Here is a 25,268-nt window from a genome sequence, read left to right on the forward strand (position 1 = left end):
CCCGCAGCCCGCCCGGCCCCGCGCAGCCGCAGTCGCGAGGGGCGGGCCTCGTCCTGCGCGGCTGCCCGCGGTGTCCGCAGCCGGAGCGCCGCAGAGGTGACCCAGGGCTGGCGGGGGCTGGCGGGGGCTGGCGGCTGGGCAGGGCAGGGCAGGGCAGGGCAGGGCAGGGCAGGGCTGCAAGGGCCCGGGGAGCCGCCCCTTCGCGTCCTCCTCCGGCTGCTCTTGCCGCTCGCCGGCCACCGTACGCGCCTCCCTGCGCTTCGATTGCACTGAAGTCACACTGCCCGAACCTTTTAACCCTCGGGACGTACGGGGAGGAGTTGTGTCTCTTGCGTTTGATTTTTTTTTTTTTTGGTTTCTTTTTTTAATTGCACAAATACACTCTTAGATGTCAGTGCAGCCACGCCCCCTCCCCCTCCCTGTGCGCCCGACGGCGGTCACGTGACGCCGGCGCGCGGCGCGTCGTTGCCAGGCAACCGTCCTGGAGACAGACGCTGCGGGCTGCAGCATGGACCGCATCTACCCGCTGGCGGTGCCCAAAGGGCGGCGGCTGTGCTGCGAGGTGTGCGAAGCCCCGGCCGAGCGGGTGTGCACGGCCTGCACGGTCACTTATTACTGGTAGGCCCTTGAAATGCGGCACCTGGGTGCCTTGCGCAGGGCGTAGCAGCGGCCCTGCCCGGGAACACTCCCGGCGGCTCCCGGACAGCTCCCCGGACTTCTGCGTCCGCACCCCCGGCTCCCGCTCCCTCATTCGTCACCTGAGGTTTCGTTGACCGCCTCCTGCACGCTGTGCATCGTCCTGGCCGCACAAGTTCCTGGGGGATACTTGGCGGACTGTGCCCCTCACTTACTAATGTGGGACAGGTAGACGAGTAAACAAAGAAAATAAGATAATTTCCAGAGAGCCTTGAATGCCATTAAAACAAAGGAAATGTGCTGAGAGGACAACCCTGGTGGCTCAGCGGCTTAGCGCCGCCTGCAGCCCAGGGTGTGACCCTGCAGACCCGAGATAGAGTCCCGCCTCGGGCTCCCTGCATGGAGCCTGCTTCTCCCTCTGCCTGTGTCTCTGCTCCTCTCTCTCTGCATCTCTGTGTCTGTCATGGATAAATAAGTAAAATCTTTAAAAAAAAGAAATGTGCTGAGAGGTTGGGCAGATGGCGGCCTCTCTAAGGGTAGATATTGATTTGATGGTAAAGTAGCAGCAAGCAGGCTGCCAGGGAAATGTTGGGGGAAGAGTAAGGCTCTGAGGGAGGAAAGACCTTGTGTGCTTGAGGACTAGAAAGAAGGCCAGTTTGTCTGGTGCACAGCCAAGATGGTGAGAGTGTGGGGGAGGGTAGCAGAAAATGAGGTGAGTTTTCATCTATTCAAGGGGACATCCCCTGACCTTTGCTTCCGATTAGGCCCTATTTTGGACCGGAGATAAAACAGCCAGGTTGCTCATGTCCAGAAACCTCGTCCAGAGCAGACTGACCTGTTTCTGAAAAGTCATTGTAATAGACCCTGCATGGCACGTACTGTCGCTCAGGGTGTGTTATTTCCTGGGACCTCCAAGGATGGAAGTACGGTGACTGGGGCAATATCTGGAAAGGTTTCTCTGAATAAATAATGTTTGGGATGACTCTTGGGAGGTCAGTAGGAAATTGCTAGGTGAATAAACAATGAAGACAGAAGGGCAGGGTTCTCCTGGCATCCAGGCTACTCTTTGGATCCAGGCATCCAATCACAGAGCTTGTTCAAAGCCGAGTGGAGAAATTCGTAGTGGAGGAAGCAGTCACTGATTTCAAACTGCAGAATAGACCCATTAGCAAGTCATGAATAAATCAACCAGCATTTTAAGGAAAGAAGTCAGAAAGTATCAGAGTAATCCTACTTGAATTGTTTCTTGAAACTTTCTGGCGTTTGATGTGGATAATGTGTGTTTGTAATGATAAAATGTGTTTCCTACTAAAAAGAAAGTTTAAAAACCATTGTGATAGGTAGTGGTAGGAGCTTAAACCGAGAAGATAGAGGTTAGGGCCAAATGGTGACAGGAGATCAAGAAGTTTTGGAACTTACCCTCTGGGAGGTCATAGATAGTTTTGACCGGCTCTCATTTGTGTCAAGGAAAGATGATAGGTAGCAGTGTGGAAGATAAGTTGGAAGGTGACTCTGGAGGCTGCATAACTGATTGAGAAGTTGTTGCAATGGTCCCTGTGGAGAGTGACTGAATTAGGTGTCCCCTCCTCCGTGCTCTCTTACAGCACTCTGTATATTCCCTATCTTAAAACTTATGACACAGATTGAAATCAGTTGTTTAATAATCTGTATTCTTCACTAGATCTGTATATACCATGAAGGGAGGGATGGCATCTGTGTTTTCATTGCTGTGTCTTTCGTTGCATTTAGAATACAATTCAGAATTTGTAGCAGAAACTAAACTGCAAAGCCCCGGTGAGCTCTCTAACTTCATTTCCCACCATACTCCCCACCCTCTAATCCTTGATGTAATTACAGAGGTTTTCTTTCAGTTCTGACTTGCTAAGTCCTTTCCTCCCTCAGTGTCTTTGCCTAAGCTGTTCCCTCCACTGCTGGGAACCTCCACTTCAATCACAGATCTTCCTAGGGCCTTCTCATCCTTCAGTTCTCAAAAATGTTATGTCTTTAGAGAGGTCTTTCTGAAAATGCTCCTCTCTTATTTTTCTGTCTCACCTCTTCTTTTTTCCTGTACGGCTGTATTTTATATTTCCTTGTTTAATATCTCTGTCTTTTACTAAGCCTACTGGTGGTACATACCAGACACTCTGATCATTTGTTGAGTAAGCAGACTTCTAAGTGGATAGGGAGGTGGTGGTGAGATGGGGATAGGGACACAGAGTTTGAGAGCCTTCAGGTCACTTGGGAAATATGGCTAATGAACGACTTCAAGTACAGGCCTGGCACTCAGGAGAGAGATTAGAGTCCTATGGCTGATACGAGCATGTATCTCTTTCCCTCTCGCCATCATCCCTGCACCAGAAGCAATTCCTGCTTCCTCTCAACTCACTTTGTAGTCACTCTACTCTCAGTTGACTCTTATTTCCCTTCTTCATTTGAGTTGTTGGCAAGTGTGTTATGTCATTTTCTCATGTTTCATTAATGCAGGATATTATGTTGAATATGTATAGAAGGACTGTGATACATATGCTATCTTTTGATCTGTGTCAGACCCATCTGTGTATACCCTACAGTCTCCTGCAAAGTGTCTTGAAATAGTTGAAACTAAATATTTGATGAATGCGTGAATAAATCATTATTTCCTATGCCCTTATCCAGCATTATTTGCCTTCTCCTCTTTCACTGCCTTTCATTCTCTTTAAGGTCTTCTCTTTGCCCCCACCCCCTACCTCACTCAGCCTTTTTTTCCCTCCAGATTTCTATATCCTTGTATCCTGGAGATGTCAAGATTTTTCCATAAAATAAAACTGAGGTAATTGTTCTATATGTCAGAAATGGGTACTTTAATATTCCTTCCTCAGAGGGTTTTTGTGTTTTAGTGTCATGCCTGAGACTAAGTTGGCACTCAATATTCCTTTCCTTCTCTTTCCTTCTCCAACTTAAGGAGCAGGAAGGAGAGTCAACTTGAATTTGTGAAAGTGTTTTTTTCTTTTTTTGCCAAAGAGTTTTTCCCCGATTGTAAATGTAAGTCATGCTCACTGTAGAAAACTTGAAAATATAAAAAATAAAGAGAAATAATCCATAATCTCACAGCCCAGAAATTAATAACCTGACATTTTGATCAATTTCATTATATTCTTTCCCTATACATACATCCATTTTATATGTATGCTCTCTGTAATCTTTCACATATTGTTCTGTATTGGTTTGTGAGAATGTTCCCAGGGAATTGAACATTTGTAAGAAAGGGCAATTTCATTAAAAGTACTCACTGAAACATTATAGACAAGTAAAAGAGGCTTCAGTACTATAGATGAGCAAATCGTAGCATATAGATAAGAGTAATTTGAAATAAGTTTTCCTTTTATTGAACAAATGGGGCACAAATTAAAATGCTCTCACTGTCCAGGAAGAGAGAACAGCAGTGAAGTAGTATTCAATAGACAGTAGGATCTGTGGTAAACTGCGGAATGAGTGTCCTGCCAAAAGACATGCATTTCAGTTTTAAAAACAAGATAATGGCCAAACAAAACACGTCTGGCTCACAAGCTACTTGATTGTGAGCCCTGATTGAAAATATAATTTGCAACTTCTTCTCTATGCATGACCCTGTGTTGGGTGTTAGGGGTGAGACAGACAAATAAGGAAAGAGCTCATGAACGTATAAATAATGCTTATTTTATTTGGAAAAGCAAGATATGTCAAATGCTCTCAGTGGAACAAAAGTCTAGGCAGTTAAGTAAATTAATACTTCCATTACTCACACAATTACTCAAGAAGCCCCGATTTAATAAATACCCTATTGAACTCAACTATTTCTGTGTCCTGGCTGTTAAGTGCTTTTATTGATTTGTTTACAATAATTACCTATAAAAAATTTTAAATACTTTTATCATTTCTGTGATAGTGGTTACAGTTTATAAAGAAAATAATTTATTGCATCTCTGTTGTCCCACAAGGAAGGAAGGAGAGAGAGTGATTGAACAAAGCTATATGTTGTCTATGACTGCTTTTCTGCTACAACAGAAGAGTTGAATTTTGCAGCAGAGACCATGTAGCTCTCAAAGCCTAAAATATTTACTATTAGGCCCTTTTCAGAAAAACTTTGCTGACCCTGTGCTAGGTTACTGTTACCAGTTTTGGAATATGTATAATTGGAAGCAAACAGTTAACTTAGTCACATTTGAGTAAAAATATACAGTAGGCAATAGAAATGTAAAAATTCATGATTTATGTATCCAACAACAGTTTCAAAATGCATGAAGTATTAAATGTCAAATTGAAGGGAGAACTAAATAATAGTTGGACACTTCAGTTCCACTGTCAATAATGAACAGAAGATTAGCAAGGCAATACAAGGCTTGAACAACACTATAAACCAACGGAACCTAACAGACATCTATAGAACATTACCACCAATAGCAGAATATACATTCATCTTGAGCACATATGGAATGTTCTCCAGGATAGACCATGTATTAGACCATAAAGCAAGTCTCAAAAAATTTAGAAGGATTGAAATTATACAAAGCATGTTCTATAACCACAGTGGAATGACATTAGTTAGTAATCAATGACAGAAGAAAATTTGAGGAATTTATGAATGTATGGAAATAAGTCGTAAACCAGTGGATCGAAGAAATCACAAGGGAAATTAGAAAATGCTTTGAGATGAAATGAGAACAAAAACACAAATATTAAAACTCATGGGATGCAGTGAAAGCAGTACTCAGAGGGAACTTTCTAGCTTAAACACAGAGATTATAAAAGAAGGAAGATCTCAAATCAATAATCTAGCCTTCCACTTTAAGAAACTAGAGAAAGAAAAGCAAACCCCACCCAAAGCTAGTGGGAGGAGGAAAATATTAAATACTAGAGCAGAAATAAGTGAAGTGGAGAATAGAAAAGCAATAGAGAATCAACAAAACCAAAAGTTGGCTTTTAAAAAAGATTAACAAAATTGAAAAACCTTTAGCTAAATTGAACAAGAGCAGAACACCCAAATTACTAGTAGGAAATCAAAGTGGGGACATTGCTAGCAACTTTGCAGAGATAAAAGAGGTCATAAGAGAATACTATGTAGCATAGCATACCAACAAGTTAGAAAACCTAGATGAAATATATTCCTGATAAAATACAAACAACCAAAACTGATTCAAGAGAAAAATATCTGAGTAGGTCTATACGTAAAGAGATTTAGCTAGCAATCAAAAACGTCCCACAGAGAAAACCCCAGGACCAAATGACTTCACTGGTGAATTCTATCAAATACTTCAAGAAGAATTAATACCAACTCTTCAAATACTCTTCCCAAAAAATACAAGAGGAAGAAAACATTCCCAACTCGTTTTATAAGGCCAGTGTTATCCTAATGCCAAAACCAGACAAAAACATCACAAGAAAACTACAGATCAATATCCCTCATGAATATGGATGCAAAAAATCCTCCATAAAATACTAACAAACCAAATCAGCAACATATAAAAAGGATTTTTTTTAATATATATCATAACCAAGTGACATTTCTTCCAGGAATTCAAGGTTGGCTCAACATACGAATATCTATTTAAGACATTATCCTAACAGAAGAGAAGACAAAAACTGCATGATAACCTCAATAGATAGAGAAAAAGCATTTGATAAAATCCAATAACTTTTGTGATAAAAACACAACAAATTAGGAATAGAAAGGAACTTTTAACTTGGTAATGAGTATGAATAATCTATAGAGAAACACAAAGCTAACATCATATTTAGTGATCAAAGACCGAAAACTTTCCACCCTAAAACCAGGAATGAGACAACAATGATGTTTTCATCACTTCTATTAAACATTGTTCTAAAAATACTAGTTGGAGCAATTAGGTAAGACAATGAAATAAAAGTCATCATCTATCCTGGAAAAGGAGTAAAAGTACTTCTATTTGGTGATGACATGATCTTATATAGAGAAATCCCTAAAGAATCTACAAAAAACCCACAACAAACTATTAGAACTAATAAGTGAATTCAAATTCAGCAAGGTTACAGAAGACAAGATCAATGTGAGAAAATCAGTTGTATTTCTGCATGTTAGCAATGAACAATCTAAAAATGAAATTAAGAAAGCCATTCCATTTACAATAGCATCAAAAAAGAGATTTAATCAAAGAAGAGCAAGACTTATACACTAAAAACTGAAAAACATTTTTAAAAGAAAGACCTACATAAATGGAAAGCTGTTCCATATTCATAGTTTAGAAGACTTATTAAGGTAGTAACAACACTTCTGGGCACCTGGGTGGCTCAGTGGTTGAGCATCTGCCTTGTGCTCAGGTCGTGATCCTGGGGTCCTGGGATCCAGTCCCACAACAGGCTCCCCGCAGGGAGCCTGCTTCTCCCTCTGCCTTCTGTGTGTGTCTCTCATGAATAAATAAATAAAATCTTTTTTTTTTTTAAAGACAGTTAACATTTCAAATGGATCTATTAATTCAGTGCAATCCCTATCAAAACTCCCACCTGTCATTTTTGTACAAATGGACACACTGATCCTAAAACTTAAATGAAAATGCAAAGTATTGAGAATAGCTAAAGAGTCTTTTAAAAGAACAAAGCTAAAAAATAAAAATAAATAAAATAACAAAGCTGGAGGACACATACTTTTCAATTTCAAATTTTAATGTACAGTACAGTAATAAAGTACTGGTCATTTTTTTACCGGTATTAAATTACTGGTCATTTTCTGACCAAAAAAAAAAAAAAAAAAAAAGATCAGACCCACTTAAAAAAATGGTCAGTACTACTACAGTAATAAAGACAGTGTGGTAGTGGCGTAAGGATAGACATATAGATGAGTGGACTAGGTTTAAGAGTCCAGAAATAAGCATGTACATTTATGGTCAATTGATTTTCAACAAGGGTGCCAAGACCATTCAACTGGTGAAAGAGTGATTGATCCCTTCCAGATGATGCTGGAATAACTGCATAGCCACATACAAAAGAATGAATTTGGACCCCTGCCTTACACCATAGACAAAAAGGGCTTAATGTAAGACCTAAAAACATAAAACTTTCAGAAGGAAATATAGTTGGAAATATGTGTGAGTTGGGATTAGGATACAGTTTTTTAATTTTTGTTTTTTATTTATTCATGAGAGACACAGCGGCAGAGACACATGCAGAGGTAGAAGAGGCTCCCCTCAAGGAGCCGGATATGGGACTTGACCCTGGACACGCTCCACCCAGGTATCCCAACAATTTAGCTTTTATACCAAAAGCACAAGGATCTAGGGATGCCTGGGTGGCTCAGTGGTTGAGCATCAGTGCATGCTGGGGATCAAGTCCTGCATCGGGCTCCCTGCGAGAAGCCTGCTTCTCCCTCTGCCTGTGTCTCTGCCTCTCTCTCTCTGCGTCTCTCATGAATAAATAAATAAAATCTAAAAAAAAAAAAAATCAGAAAAATCCAAAGAAAAAATAGATTAGTTGGACTCCACCAAAATTTAGTTGATCAAAGATCAATTTCTGTGTATCAGAGAACACTATTAAGAAAGCAAAAAGACAACCCACAGAATGGGAGAAAATATTTACAAATCATGTCCAATAAGGATTTTATATCTAGAATATGTAAAGGACTTTTAAAACTCAACAATAGGAAGATAAAAAACCCACTTAAAAAAATGGTCAGAAGATTCGAGTTAACACTTCTCCAAAGATATGCAAATGGCCAATAAGCACATGAGATGATGCTGAGCATTATTGGTTGTTAAGGAAATGCAAGATAAAACCACAATGACATACCACTTCACACACACTAAAATGGCTGTAGTAAAAAAAAAAAAAAAAAAAAAAAGTAACAGGTGTTGGCAAAGATACAGAAAATGTGAACCCCTCATCTGTTGCTGCGGGGCTGTAAAATGGTACAACCTCTACGGAAAACAGTTTGGCAGTCCTCAAAAAGTTAAACATAGAGTTACCATAGAGTATGACCCAGCAATTCTTAGGTATATATTCAAGAGGCTCTGAAAGCACGTGTTCATACAAAAATTTATAAACAAATGTTCATAGCGGCATTATTCACAATAGCCCAAATGTAGAAACAACCCAAATGTCCACCGACTGATGAGTGGAGAAACATTAAAAGTGATACAGCCAGACAGTGGAATATTTATTCAGATGTACAAAGGAATATAATATTGATGAATGCTATGAAGTGGATGAACTTTGAAAGCATTATGCTAAGTGTAAGGGACCAGACACAAAAGGTCACATATCATCTGTTTCCATTTATATGTAATGTCCTGAACAGGCAACTACATAAAGAAAGTAGATTCGAGGTTTCTGGGCACCAGTGGGTGGAAAGAAGAATGAGAGGACCAGTTAGAGCAAATGGAGTGTCTTTTTTGAGTGATGAAATTGTCCTGGAGTTAGATAAGGTGATGGCTTTACAACCTTGTGAATATACTAAAAACCACTGAATTTGAATTATAGTGTTTTTTTTTTTTTAAGATTTTATTTATTTATTTGAGAGAGAGCGAGATAGAGCACAAGCAGGGGGAAGGGCAACAGGAGAGGGAGAAGCAGGCTCCCCTGCTCAGCGGGGAGCCTGATGTGTGGCTCCATCCCAGGACCCTGGGGTCATGACTTGAAGCAAAGGCAGATGCTTAACTGACTGAACCACCCAGGCGTCCCTAATTATACTTAAAAATGGTGAATTTTCTGTGGTATGTGAGTTATATATCATTTTAAAAATGTAAAAAAAAAAAATTGGAGGAAGGGTCAGAATCTGGGAAGAGATTTGAGAATCAGTGACAGAGGTATTTCTTTGAGGAATGGGAGTAGATTCTTGGCAGGACTTCTGTCCTGTCCAATGAATTAGTTGAAAAAAATACCAAATCTGTATGTAAAACTCAGAAAAGCTTTGTACCAAACTGTCAAGGTGCTTCCCTCTGGAGAGCTGGCTCTGGAGTATAGGCTGAGAGTAACGACTTAAGCTCTTCCTGCCTATGCTTCTTTATCTTTGAAGTCATAGCTTTTGCTCTCAAAAAGTTAAACAGTCACTTGCAGAGACACCTGCTGCAATGCTGGGAATGGGGACCCGTTCCTAGCCTGTTCCTGTGACTGTGCCCCTGGAGCACAGAAGACAATGCCCGTTGCTCCTCCAGAGCCATGCGACATCATAGCCAAGTGGCTCCTAGAGCCTCAGCAAATGTAAATTCCTTTCCCTTCCCCAAGAAAAAGATCCTCACAGCCATCAGCATTGATCAGATATTCCGAAAGTGGCCTTAGATTAAAAGTTGTCTTTGTTGGTTATTAACAAAGCAGGAAAGCAGAACAACAGCCATAGTGTCACCAGTCACCATGACTTTGGAGTGTGAACCTGTGCCCAAAGAAGCCACAGCTTCTCACCCCAAACTAGTTTCTACACTATCAAATAAGCACATGAGAGAAAAGCAATTTGTGTCAGAAATGGCTTTGGGGTCCCTGCCTGAGGTGTGTTGGGCTTACTTTTCTGGTGTTTAGGGCTCGGCCAAGTAGTGGGGCCACTAGAATCTTAGGCCAGGCTGCAGGGAAAGATACTGAAGTCCACGTTTTTATTGTCAGCGGTTTGGTTCATCAAAGAGCTGACTGGAGCAGCATCCATGAGAAGATATGTCAGCTGCTGATCCCGCTGCGCACTTCCATGCCCTTCTACAATTCGGAAGAGGAGCGGCGGCATGGCCTACAGCAGCTCCAGCAGCGGCAGGTGGGTCCTGTAGGCCTGGTACAGGCTTAGCTCATGGGCGCAGGGAGACCGCCCAGGACACGGGGTGTACTGCAGCCACATCACCAAACTGGAACCTCTTTGAGGACAGAGGTGACTTTATGCTTTGCTTCATGACTTTAAGTCCTCAGTCTGTCATTCTTCACATAGTTGCTGAACACCTACTGTAGTAGGTTCCAAGGGCTGGCATAACAAAATACCACACACTGGGTGGCTTAAACAACAGAAATGGTTTTTTCTCACAATTCTGGAACCAATTCTCACAATTCTGACGTCCATGATCAACATCAGGCATCAGCAGGTTTGGTTTCCTGTGTGCACAGGCATCCTTGGTGTTCCCCAAATTTCTTCCTATTATAAGAACACCAGTACGGTTGGGTTAGGGGCCACCCTAATGGCCTCATTTTAACTTAATCACCTCTGTTAAGGCCTCGTCTCCATATGCAGCCACATTCTTAGGTACTAGGGGTTAGGGCTTTAACATAGGAGTTTGGGTGGGGTGCAGCTGGGGTGGGGACAGAATTCAGTCATAACGTCCATATATGCCAAGTATGTTGGCAAGAGCAAGGTGGTCAAAAAAATGATGTATGAATAGACTGGTGAATTCATAAAAGAACTTTTAAAACTTCTATGATAGCATTGGCAGCATCTCAATTATTCTAAAAAAAAAAAACAAAAAACAAAAAACTAAGGCTTTATAAGCCATAAATCTCAAAACACCAGATTCATCAGTTTTAGCATTGCGACACTTTGAGAATGGCTTTGGAACAATGCAGTTTCAGTTATTTCTGATATTTGCTAAGCAGGCTAACTCCAGAATGAAAGATAAGCTATTTCTCTCAAAATTAACTCAAATAACAGGGGGAAAGTTTTGGAATATCCTGAGACATAACGATTTTGCTAAACTGCAATTTTACTATAAATACAAGAGTAATATTTGTTTAATTAACACTGAGCACTCATCTCTGCCAATCAATGAACTCAGGTGAAAAGACACTGCTCCCTGGACCTCGAGGAACTCACAATCCAGGTCCACCTTTTTACATCACCCGTTTTGGGTCTCACGTCCACCTGTACAAGCAGGTTAACCAAGTGCCCTCAACCAGCTCATTGGATATTAGCTTTCCTCCAGGTGTACCTGTGGCCACCATTGCCTTTTACCTTTCAGCTGTCTGAGATGCTCTAGTTTTTTCTTCTGCAGAAGCATTTGATTGAATTCTGCTACACTGTAGCCCAGAAATACCTCTTTGAAGGAAAACACGAAGCTGCCGTTCCAGCAGCTTTGCACTCGCTTCGCTTCCGCATGAGTGTGCATGGCCTGAGCTCAGTAGAGCTTGTACCTGCTTACCTGCTCTTGGCCGAGGCGAGCCTTGGTAAGTGAAATGACTTGAGACCCGCCACCCGCCACCCCCCAGGCCCCTTAAGGAGCTCTATATTGGGTTATACTGGCAGTGGCACCAAAATACCTTTTGTAAAAGAGCAATGTCACTATAAGGTTTGGCCCAAGTGGGGAAGCAGATGTCATCAACTTTGGGCTACTACAGAAATCCACCCTAGCTGGCCCAAGCAAAAGGAGGGCATTTATTAGGACCCTGGAGTGTCCCAGGGGAACTGAGTCTTCACGAGGTACTAGAATCAGAATGTTGTAACAAACTAAGGCCGGGGCTCTCTTTCTTTCTTGGGCCTTTGTCTTGTCTCTGCTTCTCTCTTGGCAGCTGCTTTATTCACCATCTCTGCAGACCAGGTGTTTCTGTCCCATGCCTGCTACGGAAAACAGCTACCCCAAAATATCAGATGTACCTGAATTTATGTGGAATTTACACGTCCTCCAAGTTCAAGGAGGGTAGTAGAAGCAATCAGCATCCGATTGCCAGTGTTAAATTCCTAGAAGAGAGAGTTGGGTTGACTCAGCTTGAGGGTGATATTTACCTTTACCAGCCTTTGTGTCAGGGTCACCTGGTTCAAAGAGGAGTGTAGGAACCTGCTCCTGTGGAGGGGAGAGGGAAGAGGAACTACATATCTCATCCCTTGGGTGAGAGTGGGAAGCGCAGACTTGGCTCCATCCCACATGGCGGTTGCTCCCAGAAGAGAATTAGCATCTTGGAGGGGAATTAACATTTTTGAGCATCCGCAGGGCTTTAGTTACTGTACAGCCCACTTTATACATCGTAATAGCCACTACTTTCTTTTTAAAAAGTGGACTTTTGAAAGGCAAAACTGTTGGAAATACAGTACAAACCAGGTCTTTCCCCCTGAGCTACATGAGAGTAAGCTGCGTGCCTGATGCATTTCCCACAGAGACCAAATCCCTCAAATCCACCACTACAACCATCATCTGCTCTCATCTACTAAGCACTCCCCATTCGAGTTTCTCTAGTCGTCCCAGTTACATCTTTAGAGCAGAAGGATACAAGCCAAAATCACGCTTTTCACTTTTGTTGCCATGTGTTCTTAGTCTCCTTCATTCTGGAATAGTTTCTTAGTCTTTCCTTGACCGTATGACTCTGACACTTTGAAGATTGAAGGCCAAGTGTTCTACAAAATGTCCCTCGACCTGGGTTTCTCTGATGTTTCCTCTCGACTGGACTCAGGTGATGTATGTTCGGTGGGAGTATCACAAGTGGTGCTGTGTTGTTTGCACCTCATCCTACAAGTTGGCACGTGTTTTCAGTTTATTTCATGCCTGATGATACCCATTTAAGTCACGCTATTAAGGTGGTATCACCAGGCTTCCCTTTGTATACTCTTCCTCCTTTTTGCGATTAATAAGTATTTTGTGGACAAGTATTCTGAAACTATATAAATATCCCATTCCATCAAACTTTCAGTAAATTCATTTACTTATTTATATCAGTATGAAATCTTGGTTCCCTTTTCTAGTCAATGTATTAATAATCTTATCATTAATTTGGTGCTTAGACTGTTTGGGATCTGGCAAGTGGCAGCCCATTCAGACTGGATTCCGTGTCTCCTTGACACATTCCCGAGTTCTTCGATCACTTTCCTGCTTTCTGGAACGTCCCTCCAAGGAGCTTTGTTTTTTTGTTTGTTTGTTTGTTTGGTTGGTTGGTTGGTTTTTTTTTTTTTTAGTGGAAAATGGGATTCAGGGTCAAATCACTCCACTAAATAAAGACCGGGTTCCGCAAGAGCCTATGAGGTACAGTTTGGGCCAGGCTTTATAAATTTTTCCACCTCATCTGATATCTTCTCTCTCCCTTTTAGTTACACTGGCCTCCTTCCTTTTTGTACTGGAAGGTTCTTCTCCAGCCACTCTTTCCACCTCTCCTGCCTTCTTCTCCCCTCCACCTAAGTCCTATTCAAGAGTTACCACCTCCTTGTCTAGAAGCCTTGCCAAGCCCCCAGACTGGGCCAGGTTTCTTTTTATATACCCCCTTAAAAATCTCATCCTCTTTTCTGGGCACTTATTTCAGTAATAATTATACATACAGGGGCGCCTGGGTGGCTCAGTCAGTTAAGCATCCAACTCTTAGTTTCGGCTCAGGTCACCATCTCAGGGTCTTGAGATTGGGCCCCAGGTAGGCTCTGCGGTCATCAGGAAGTGTGCTGGAGATTCTTCACCCTTCCATCTCCCTCTGCCCTTCCCCTCAGCTTGCGTGTGATCTCTCTCTAATATTAAAGTATTTTTTAAAACCAAAATAATAATAGTTATTATTATATCTCCATTGATGAGATTACTTAATTAAAATTCCTCTTCCCCCCCTCTGACTACAGGCTCAGAGAGAACTGGGCCTGTCCCTATTCTTACTCACAAGAATCTCTTCACACCCAGAACAGCACTTAGCATGGAGGAGGTGCTCAAAAACTCCTCTCATAGAACCTGACATCTGGTGGGCACTGTGAAAGCATTTGGTGAATCTGAGTCCCCTTCACAGGATCGTTTTGAGGATTAAATGAGTTTGTGTGTAAAGAACATGAGAGTGCTTTGCAAGCCGGAAGGTTCCATCTAAATGGAAGTTCTCATTATACCTCCCCCGGTCATTGAAAACCTTGCCAACCTTTTTGAAAGTCTAAATAAATCACATTCCTTGTGCACATGTCTCTTTGTCATCTTAGAGATTCCTCCAGACTGGAGTGGAAAAAAATAACAGGTATTTAGTTTCTTCTTTTCTTTTTGGTAAAACTTTGGAATTTTAATCAACAAGAGATGATATTGTCAGTCAGACAATATCTTCAACGAGCCACCTTACTCATCTTCGCTCACTCTGGTTAGCACTTTGGAACCAGGAGAGCTTGGGTTCAAATTCCAATTTTTTTTTTTTTTTTAAGATTTATTTACTTACTTTAGAGAGAGTGCACATTGCAAGTGGGGGGAGGGGCAGAGGGAGTGAATCCTGACTCCCTGCTGAGTGCAGAGCCCATCACAGGGCTCTATTTCATGACCCTGAGATCACCACCTGAGCTGAAATCAAGAGTTGGATGCTTAAACCAACTGAGCCACGCAGGGACCCCTCCAACTCTTTCTTTACTGGTTGAGTGATCCTACGTATCAAGGTATTTGCCTAAATATCATCTTCTCAGAGAGGTGTTCCCATCCAATCAAGGTATGTTTCTTCCCCCCTTTTTTTGATGATTGTGTTCTGTTCATTTCCTTCATGGCACTTTATTTTTGTTTGTTTATCGTGTATCTAGCTCCCTTGATTATAAGCTCTTGAGGGCAGAGATCATGTCTGTTTTATTCACTAGTATGTGCTGAGCATCTAGCAAAGGGATAGAGACTCTAGATTAAGTGAATGTATGGTTGAATGAATGAATGAAGTTTCCTCCTCGGCACATTCCTCCTCTGCTATTTATTTCATGGAGTTGGTGGCCAACTTAGATCACAGGTGCAAATGGTGGAGCATAGCATACGGACAGCAAATAGCAGGCCCTCAGTGACTGCGAATTCCCTTTCCTTCCCCTGGATGCCTCCCAGCCTCGCAGATCTGTGACTGCCTTATTCTCGTCTCCTCTACTTTCGTCATCAAGCCTTGCAAAATCTTCCCCCACAACATCTCTCAGATCGGCTGCTAGCCCAGGGTGAGCCGGCTGTCTCACCTTGCAGACAGGTGCCATCACTCTTTAACTGGCCGTCCTTTCTTTTTCTCTTCTGTACGCTAATGACATGGCCCTGTAAGAGTCTCACTTCCTCTGGCATCTTTGTGTGTCTGAAACCTCCGCTCCATCCCTACACCTCCCCAGGCAAGCACTGTGTAGAAGGGGGCATGCCTAGACTTACCCCCCAAGGGCCACAGTCTTAGTTTAGACCTGCTTGGAGCAGTACATTCCTCCTATCTCACTCTACCTGTTGTCTGGATTTTGGGACCTCAAGGTTTTTCTCCCAAGTATGCCTTTTCCTCTGGGATGCTAGTTTAGTTGCCGGTTCAGCTTGGCCTTGGGGCCTTCCTCCCCTGGCATAGTCTCCTCAAAGGGAAACTGCATGAAGAAAAGTTTCCAGTGTCTGGCGGTGCCCTCTACCAATCTCTTCCCCATCTAGATAATCTTTGCTAAGAGTCGTTTGATTCTTTAAATCTGAGAAGACCTCAGTCTACAGCTCTTATTTTAAAGAAAAATCCAGATGGAAGTTGTGGTTTGCAATGTTCGCATGAGCCAGGAACCTGGGCCTCGGCCTTCTGCTTCTAATCTAGTATCTTCCCATTTTAGTTTGAACTTTAGTCAAGCAAAGTTACTTGCTTCCTCCCTCAGACTGCTTCTTCTTCAGCTCTCCCCCTTCAATTCAGTGACCTGTGATTATGGCTAGACTGGGTGATGCCTGCCTGTGAACCAGGCCTGGGAGGAGGGGCAAGCAGAATAGAAGATTGACTTTTTTTTTTTTTTTTTTTTTTTTTTATGACAGTTACACACAGAGAGAGAGAGAGAGAGAGAGGCAGAGACACAGGCAGAGGGAGAAGCAGGCTCCATGCACCGGGAGCCTGACGTGGGATTCGATCCTGGGTCTCCAGGATTGCGCCCTGGGCCAAAGGCTGGCGCCAAACCGCTGCGCCACCCAGGGATCCCCGAAGATTGACTTATGAGGGGTTTCTGTCCTCATCTCCTGACCTTTCCTGGTGCCATTTCTGCTGCAGCATCCATCACAGGAAATACCCCACACCCAGAGCACACCTCCAGCTCTGCAGAAGGCTGGCAAGGTAGTTTTCTATCCGGTTCTGACAGCCTCCCTAGGAGGCAATCAGGGAGGCAGGAAACTGTGATGCATCTTTACAACCAAACAAAAAGTTTTAGGTGTCAGCAGTCTCTGAATAGTAGAAGTAAAGGTGCCTTTTACTTAGTAACCATGTGGGGTCCATTCTAGCTCCTAAATGTCTCTTATATATCGGCTCCATCTTCGCTCACTGCCTTAGTTCAGGCTCTCATCAGTCTTTGCCTGAACTATTTCAAAAGTCCTCTAGTGAGTCTTCCGCTTTTCTTCCTCCCCTCTGGTCCTTCCTCCTCCACCCTGGCTCCTGGGGATCCTTCTAAATCTTTTTTTTTTTTTTGGATCCTTCTAAATCTAAATCCAATTCTCTCTTTCTCCATTTCTGAAAATCCTCTAATTTTTATCCACGTGCATCCACCTCCTTGGAGCAACTGACTAAGCCCTCCATGACCTGTCCCCTGACTATGTCTTTAGCCTCGTTTCCTGCAACTTGATTCCTCCTCACACTTTGTGCTCCAGCATCACAGATGCACAGAGAGTTCTCCATTCACAGCCTACTGTTTCACATCCCGATGGTTCTGCATATGTATTACCTCTGCTCCAGATGCCCGCCCTCCATTATTTGTCAGGAAAACTTCTATCGGGATCCCTGGGTGGCGCAGTGGTTTGGCGCCTGCCTTTGGCCCAGGGCGCGATCCTGGGGACCCGGGATCGAATCCCACATCGGGCTCCCGGTGCATGGAGCCTGCTTCTCCCTCTGCCTCTCTCTCTCTCTCTCTCTGTGACTATCATAAATAAATAAAAGTTGAAAAAAATATTAAAAAAAAAAAAAAGGAAAACTTCTATCTATCTTCAAAATTCAGCTCAGATTTTCCTGTCTTAGCTCAGCTGCTATAATAAATACCACAGACTGGGTGGCTTAAACAAAAAGTTATTTCTCACCGTTCTGGAGACTGAAAGTCTAAGATCAAGGTGTCTGCAGATTCAGTGTCTGGTGAGGTCCCACTTTCAGGCTTATAGACAGCCACTTTCTCACTTATTATCCTCATATGGCAGAGAGAGGGATCACCTTTCTTGTATCTCTTCTTTTATGGCACTAATTCCATTCACAGGGCTCTACTCTTAGGACCAAATTACCTCCCAAAGGCCCCACCTCCAAATACCATCACTTTGGGGATTAGGGCTTCAATTATGTGTTTTGGGGTGACTCAACATTCAGTCCATAGCACTGACCATGCCGTTCCCCATACCATTGGCCTCTACATCCCATCTATAGAATTTTTTTTTCCATCTATAGAATTAAACACCTCCTATTCTCTACCACTTCCAAATCTTATGATGTAACTATTGTTGCACTTATACTATGTTATAAATATATTTGTTTTCATGTCACACATGCATTCCCTGACCGCAGCTGTAAATCTTTCAAGGGCAATGGCTTGGATTCATCTTGGAATCCTCATCACTCAACACAAGGCCTGGTACATAAAAGATATTAAATTAAATATTTAATAATATATAGTTAATATCTTTTATGCACATAATATATATATAAACTGAAATACGTTTCACGTACATAAAATTCACTCTTTTAAGGTATGATTCAGTGGTTTTAGTATATTCGCAAGATTGTACAACCTTTACTACATCTAATTACAGAATATTTTAGTCACCCCAAATGGACCCCCATGCCCATATTAGTAGTCATACTCCATTCTCCCTCCCTCCAGTCCCTGGCCACCATTTTCTGTCTTACGGATTTGCCTATTCTGGACATTTCATATCAATGGAATCAGACAATATGTGACCTTCTATGTCTGGCTTCTTTCACTTAGTGTAACATCTTCAAGGCTTATCTGTGTTGTAGCATGTGTCAATACTTCTTTCCCTTCTGTGATTGAATAATATTCTACTCATGGTTATGGATAGACCACATTTTGTATATCTATTCATCAGTTGATGAACATTTAAGTTATTTCTATTTTTTGGCTATTGTGGCTCGGCTGCTATGAATGTTCATGTGCCAGTTCTTGTGTGTCAATAAATGATGGGGTCAGTGAATCAATGAGTGAATGGGTGCTGACTCACAGTGCATCATGTGTCCTCTAGCCAGGATATGAATTATAACCTTCTTTACTTCTTTTGGGCAGGTCTGGGCCAGATTGTTCAAGCTGAAGAATATCTATCCCAAGCCCAGTGGACAGTCCTCAAATCAACTGAATGTTGTTATGCCACCCAATCTTTACTGCATCGGAACCTGGGACTTCTCTCTATAGCCAAGGAGAACTATGAGGAAGCCCGTTATCATCTGGCCAATGATGTAAACAAGCTAAATTTTAACACCTGAATGTTTCTGGGAACCGCTATACTTAGTTTTGTTTGTTCTTTATTAACTGAGCATTTCTCTAGAACTTTCTGTTGACAACTGACTGGTGAGGTATTAGCAAGAACACAGTTCTAATGACCTAATGATCTGAGTTCGAGCCTTTCCATTTCTTGGCTCTGGATCCTTGGCCAGGTCATATCACTTCTCCAAGCCCGATTGCTCTGAGGATAATAAAGGCAGAACAGCACACTGGTTAAGAGAAGGGCTTTACTTCTACTCTTAGACATAGTGTTGGACAAACTATTTCACCTCTTTCATCAAGTATAAGACAAATCATCAAATAGCTCATGCCTCATTGGGTCATTGAGGTTAATAATAGGACACTGTATATGCAGCATTTTGCTATCATTTTTACATATAACATCAATGTTTCTACTTCAGAGTGTGGTTATTAAATTTAAATGAGCTGTTCATATATGAACGTTCTTTATAAACTATCAAACTGTAAAACTGTTAGATAATATGATGATGAGGGTGATGATGGAGCTGTTCTTCCAAAATTTAATGAGGTTTCTATAAGGATTTCAGTAGTGGACAGTTTTACCAGAGAGAAGGTTCCTGAACCTGAAATCTGGTTGAGGTTAGGGTCAGGATGCTGTCTCAACACGAGTTGGTTCTCTCTTCAGCCCCTCCACTGGGCAACCTTCCCTCCAGTTGTCTCCACTGCACAATGTCCATAAATCCACTGGAAGCATTCTTGTGCTGGTTAGTCTCCATATCCCCCTCCCCCAAATCCATTCTCTGCTCTACTATGTCCTGGGAGGCTGACCTCTATCCAGAATCCATTGCTTCCTGGTTTCTGAAGGATTTAGAGAGTGAGAGGCATAGCAGGGGAGTGGATGTTAGGAGGGGAAAGAGGTTGGGTATCTATTTTCTCTGCTGCCTTTCTGCTCCATCCCGGTTCTGGCAGGGGTATTGTTCCTCCATGGCCCCAGCTACTGGCAGATGGCCTTCTCCCATAGCTCTAACTCTTGTAGGGCCCTGGTGACTTGCTTTCTCTCTTTCTTTTTCAGGAGTCAGGAGAGTAATAATTTCTTGCTGTTGACACTCGCTGGTGCTTCACTAGCTCTTCTTGGTTCCTTAACCTCTGTATGTCTCTTTAAACAATCTTTTCATTAAACTATCTTCAGGAAACACTTTGAGGGTGCCATCTATTTCCACCTAAGAGACTAATACACTTCCTTATTTGTGTTTTCTCTCTATGCTCTCACAACAAATTAAGCAGAGTTACAGATTCTATCTTTTGAGCTGGGCCACACAGTTAAGAAGTAGATCAACCTCAGATTCTTCAGCCTACCTTTCAAAAAAATAAAACCAAAAACAAAACAACCGTAGCTTTATAGATACATATCATAAAACTTACCACTTTAAGAGTACAACTCAATGATTTTTAGTAAACTTACAGAGTTGTGCAGCCATCAGCACAATCCCGTTTTAGAACATTCTCATCACCCCAGAAATCCCTCACACCCATTTACAATTCATTTCTCATTCTGACCCCCAACCCCAGGCAGCCACATTCTGTTTCTGTAGATTGGCCTTTTCTGGACATTCAATATAAACAGAATGATATGTGGTCTTTTCATCTGACTTCTCTCACTTAGCATAATTACTTTGAGTTTCATCCGTGTTGTCCTATCAATACTTCATTCCTTTTATTGCTGAGTAGTATTCATCGTCTGGATATACACAATTTATTTAGCCATTTATCACTTGATGAACACTGGGGTTGTCTTCGCTGTTTGGCTGTTATGAATAATGCTGCCCTGAACATTTGTGTACAAGTCTGAGTGGACACATGCCTTCATTTCTCTTGGGTATACGCCTAAGAATGGAACTGCTGGGTCATATAGTCACTCACCATTTAAGTCTTTGAGAACTGCCAATCTGCTTTTCACAGAGGCTGCATCATTTTCTATTCCCACCAACAACATGCGAGGGTTCCATTTTCCCCACTTCCTCGCCAACACTTGTTTTCTGCCTCTTTGATTAGAGCCATTGCAGTGTGTGTGAAGTAGTATCTCATTGTGATCTTATCTTGCATTTCTTTAGTGACTAATAATGCCAAGCATCACTTCATGTATTATTAGCCATTGGCATATCTTTTTGGAGACATGTCTATTCAGATCTTCTGCCCATTTTTAAATTTTAAATATGCTGCCGTGAAAGTTCATTACAATTTCTATGTACACAAGTTCTTTATCAGATATGTGATTTACAAGGAGAACTAAAGCACCTCTTCTTCCTCCTGCTATAGATTTATTTTGCCAGTTGTGCATTTGGAACAGAGGACATCAGGACCTCGGGGGGCTATTTCCACCTGGCTAATATCTTCTACGGCCTTAAAAAGTTGGACCTAGCAGACACATTGTACACCAAGGTGAGCTGGGGAATGTGGGAGTTGAGCCTTGGTACTTTGGCCTTCTAAGTTACAACTGGTGTCAGGCCATTCAAGAGAAATATGAAGCACAGAGAGATGAAATGACTTGCCCAAGATCACGTGGTCTGATACATGATATATTCCACTATTCCTTTCTTCCTGTTTCTTTACTAGCAAAATGGACTAGGCTCGGGTCTGGCTTGCTGCTCTGATTGCATCTGCTTTCCCAACAGATCGCTGAGATCTGGAGTAAATACCTGAATAATCGCTACCAAGTGCTCTCACAGAATCGCATCCAGCAGATAGACTTACTGGGCAAACGATTTGAGACCGACACTGGCTTGGGTGAGTGGCACTCTCCCTGGGAAGTAGAGCCGTGGCTTCACCCCTCTTAATTCACAGGCCTTGTCCCCATGACGGAGAGCCACTGTCCCTGTCATGGAGCACATCAGTGCCACCTTCTGTATTTTACTGATGAGGACCCTGAGATGGGGGAATCCAAAAGATTCAGAGCCCTGGCACCACACATAGCCTCTCTGGGGGCTCATAAGGGACATATATATAGAGAGAAAGACCTTCCAGAGCCCTCTGTGATTTCCACCAAGCCATGTCATGTGTGTTATCTCTCCAGGGCACATAAGCCAGGGTTTTCTCTGAAGAAGCCACATTGCTCATTTGTTCTGGTGCTTTCTCCTCCTCCTTTACTGAACAGTGAGGTTCTCAGCGGCGGAGCTGAGTGTCATTCATGTCTCTGTTCCCAGGCTCAGCAAAGTGTGAGTGCTGAGTGGGGCTGCACAGCATCATTCCCTCTGAGATAATAAAAAGGGACAGAGGATCTAGTTCCTCTAATTCAAAAGGCACATACAGTGTGGTTGATGAGATAGAAGCTATATGAAATAAAAGGAAGTTCTTGCAAGTACGCATTGTATTACAGGGTGGGCCCCAGAAGGAAGAGCATAGGGAAGTTGGATAGTGCTGAAGACTTCTTGGAGGAGAGGTTTGGAGCTAAGATTTTTTTTTAAATTTTAACTTTATTGAGTTTTCTCTCACTATAAAAGTGGTTTAGGTTAAAGGAAGAAACTTGGAAATCATAGAAATCCAAAGGCAGCCAACCTTAGCGTTATGGTGTATGTCCTTTCTGCCTTCTTCTCTAAGCATAGTACATGAAGGTACTTATAAGCATCTGGCCCCAAATAACTCAAAATGGTCCAAAGTAGGACCCAAAGTTGCTGGGAGGAAGAATAAACAGACTCACACTGGGGGAGCAGAGAGGCCATTGCTCAAGCACCCTTGGATTTGGGGGAGGATCAAGCTGCTGGCTGCCAGAAGTCCTGGCTCCCCACTCTTGCTCTCCAGCCGAAGCTGAGGGGGACCCCAAGGAATCCCACTGTGACAGCTTCCTGCATTTGGGGCCTAAGAAATCAAGAGCTCAGGACTCCGAAAGAGAGAAACCAGAAACCGTAGCTACCTTGAGCAACTTGTGGGGAGGAGCAGGTTTGGTGGAGCTGCCTGTTACCACCTGGCTTCCTACTTGCACGTGGCCACCAGGTGAGGAACCTGCTGTGCTTCGTGCAGGAGGCCGGTGCCCTGACCGCTCCTTGCTCACCTCCAGGCCGGCTTCTTCATTCCAGCTTCCTTCCTTTCCATTGCAGATGAAGCCCAGGAAGCAGAAGCCATACAGATACTGACCTCAATCTGGAATATTCGAGAATCTACATCCAACACAGACCCCCAAAAGACAATCTTTGTTCTGAAAATCCTGGTCATGCTTTACTACCTGATGATGAATTCTTCAAAGGCAAGTTTCCCCAGAAAGCACCGTGTCTGAAAGGGAGGTAGAAATTCCTCGAGGTGAATTTGGCGGGGTTCGCCCAGTTGCACTGGCTTTTGCCCTCTGAGTAAGCCCTCACTTCATTCAAAGCAGTCTGGATGCTCCCGATGTTTCTCATTTGTTGGGTCCAACATGCATAATGGAAACTGCATTGTCTTCCTCCCTAGGGACATGCCCATCACTAGCCTAAGTACTTCTCATGAACTATCCTATTTAATTCTTGGGCCAAACTCATGAAGTAGGTACTGTATTATACCCACTTTACAGATAAGGAAACTGAGGAACAGAGAGGGTCCATTGTTTGCCCAATTTCTTTTGGAGGAGGGGAAGTCACAATAAACAAGGAAACACTTAATGCGTAATGTAATGTCAGATAGTGAAGAGCGCTGCAAGGAAAAAGAAAAGCAGGCAAGGAGAGAGATGGGGAGGGAGGGTTGGCTGGAGGAGGCTTTTCTGTGTGGGGGTCATGGAAAATATAGGATCCCCTTCCCCACCCCCTTCCTCCCTACCTATCTTCAGCAAACTTTACTAAGCACCTACTGTATACCAGGACCTAGTAGAGCTCCGTGAGTGAGTTATAATCATGTGATAGTGAAGACCAGGGCACTCTCTGGGGTTAGGTAAGAGTGCTGAGAGAACAGGGGAACATTTCCATTGAATTTCCAAGCTTACACTGGACAAAACCTCTTTCCTACAGTTCAGGGATCAATTTTGACTGTGTACTCCAAAAAGTCCTGACCCCAAGGCAGGGTGAAGGGTGTTAGATCTACAGGAGGTCCTTAGGGCATAGGGACATATCTATATACTCGAGATTGACACCTCTCTCCCTCCCTTCCTTTTTTTTTTTTTAATGATTTTTATTTACTTGTTCACAAGAGACACACACAGAGAGAGGCAGAGACACAGGCAGAGGGAGAAGCAGGCTCCCTGTGGGGAACCTGATATGAGACTCCATCCCAGGACCCCTAGATCACACCCTGAGCCAAAGGCAAACACTCAACCACTGAGCCACCCAGGCGGCCCCTGACACCTCCCTTCCTTTAGGTCTTTACTCAACTGTCTTATTTTCAATGATGATTTCCCTGGCCCCACATCTAAAGCTGCAAAACCCTCCTCCTGGTGCTTCCCAGCCCCCTTTTCCTACCTTTTTTTTTCCTTAACATGTATCACTATTGAAGGTGGATGATGTTTTGCTTATTTGTCTTGTTTATTGCCTCTCTCCCTGCCCTGTATTGTAAATTCCAAGAGGGCAGGCGTTTCGACCTGTGATCATAGTACTTGGAACATCATAGCCATGCAATAAATATTTATTGGAAGGAAGGGAGGAGGTGAGAGGGATAGCCCACAGGTAGCCCAGAGGGTGTCCCAGGATGTTCCGGGAGGCCTCGGTCCAAGTCAAAACTCTGGATTACATGGCCCCCAGGATGGCACCTGTCACCTCTGCATCTTGCACAGTTGGTTCAGAGGGTCCTGATTAAGACCCTATAGAGAGCTCACTCTGCTAGACAGCTGTACTTACTTTGTGCTTAGTTTGTCAAGCCAGGTGGGTTTCTCTGGTCCCCCACGCCCCACCCAGCACATGTGTGGCTAGCTGTAAGGACCCGGTGGGTGTTCACAAATTTCCAACAAGGGCTCCGTGGCAGGTGTGAGAAGCGGAGGGGTCCTTTCCTGTGTTTCTGGGTTGAGCACAGATGGGGCTTCCCAACATAAAGCTTTCCTATGACAACTTCCTTTTGTAACTGCAATTCTATTCCAGGCACAAGAATATGCCATGAGAGCCTTCAGTCTAGCCAAAGAACAGCATCTCAGTGTCAACGAACAAAGCACCATTGAAGACTTACTAAATATGATCTCAGCTGAAGAAGCTCATCCCATTACTTAGTGACCCATGAACTCTGCATCAGGGAACCGTTCAAGGGGCTACTCAACATCAAATATATTCCAGTTTGCACAACTGCTTTGAGGAGCTTGCTGAAGCTCCTACTCATTTCCCCTGGGCCTGCTTATGGAGTCATGTTTTTATTCTTACACAGCGTATGGGAGGGAATATAGAGTTTTAGGCATAGAAATCAGTAAAACTGATCTTTATCATGACCTTTGCACTTGGCTTCATGATTTTGTATGACTTTGAGTGATGTGCTTGAA

General features: G+C 43.0%; 1 protein-coding gene across 12 annotated transcripts; it reads left to right on the forward strand.

The window, feature by feature from the left end:
• Window positions 1–25: 25 nt before the first annotated feature.
• Window positions 26–25,217, forward strand: ZMYND12 (zinc finger MYND-type containing 12). Of its 12 annotated transcripts, XM_038557677.1 has the most exons (10): window positions 529–618; window positions 3,389–3,445; window positions 10,213–10,354; window positions 11,574–11,745; window positions 18,677–18,846; window positions 21,170–21,292; window positions 21,526–21,637; window positions 22,649–22,840; window positions 22,924–23,090; window positions 24,880–25,217. In XM_038557677.1, the coding sequence occupies exons 2-10, from the start codon at window positions 3,414–3,416 to the stop codon at window positions 25,003–25,005; spliced, it is 1,236 nt and encodes a 411-aa protein (XP_038413605.1). In that variant the 5' UTR covers window positions 529–618; window positions 3,389–3,413; the 3' UTR covers window positions 25,006–25,217. The 12 variants fall into 12 exon arrangements, with proteins under 12 accessions (XP_038413610.1, XP_038413608.1, XP_038413615.1 ...); XM_038557675.1 differs by lacking the exon at window positions 3,389–3,445 and having other exon boundaries at window positions 485–618; XM_038557676.1 differs by lacking the exon at window positions 3,389–3,445 and having other exon boundaries at window positions 497–564.
• Window positions 25,218–25,268: the final 51 nt, after the last annotated feature.

Source organism: Canis lupus, chromosome 15, assembly GCF_011100685.1.
Source record: "Canis lupus familiaris isolate Mischka breed German Shepherd chromosome 15, alternate assembly UU_Cfam_GSD_1.0, whole genome shotgun sequence".
Lineage (NCBI taxonomy): Eukaryota > Metazoa > Chordata > Mammalia > Carnivora > Canidae > Canis > Canis lupus.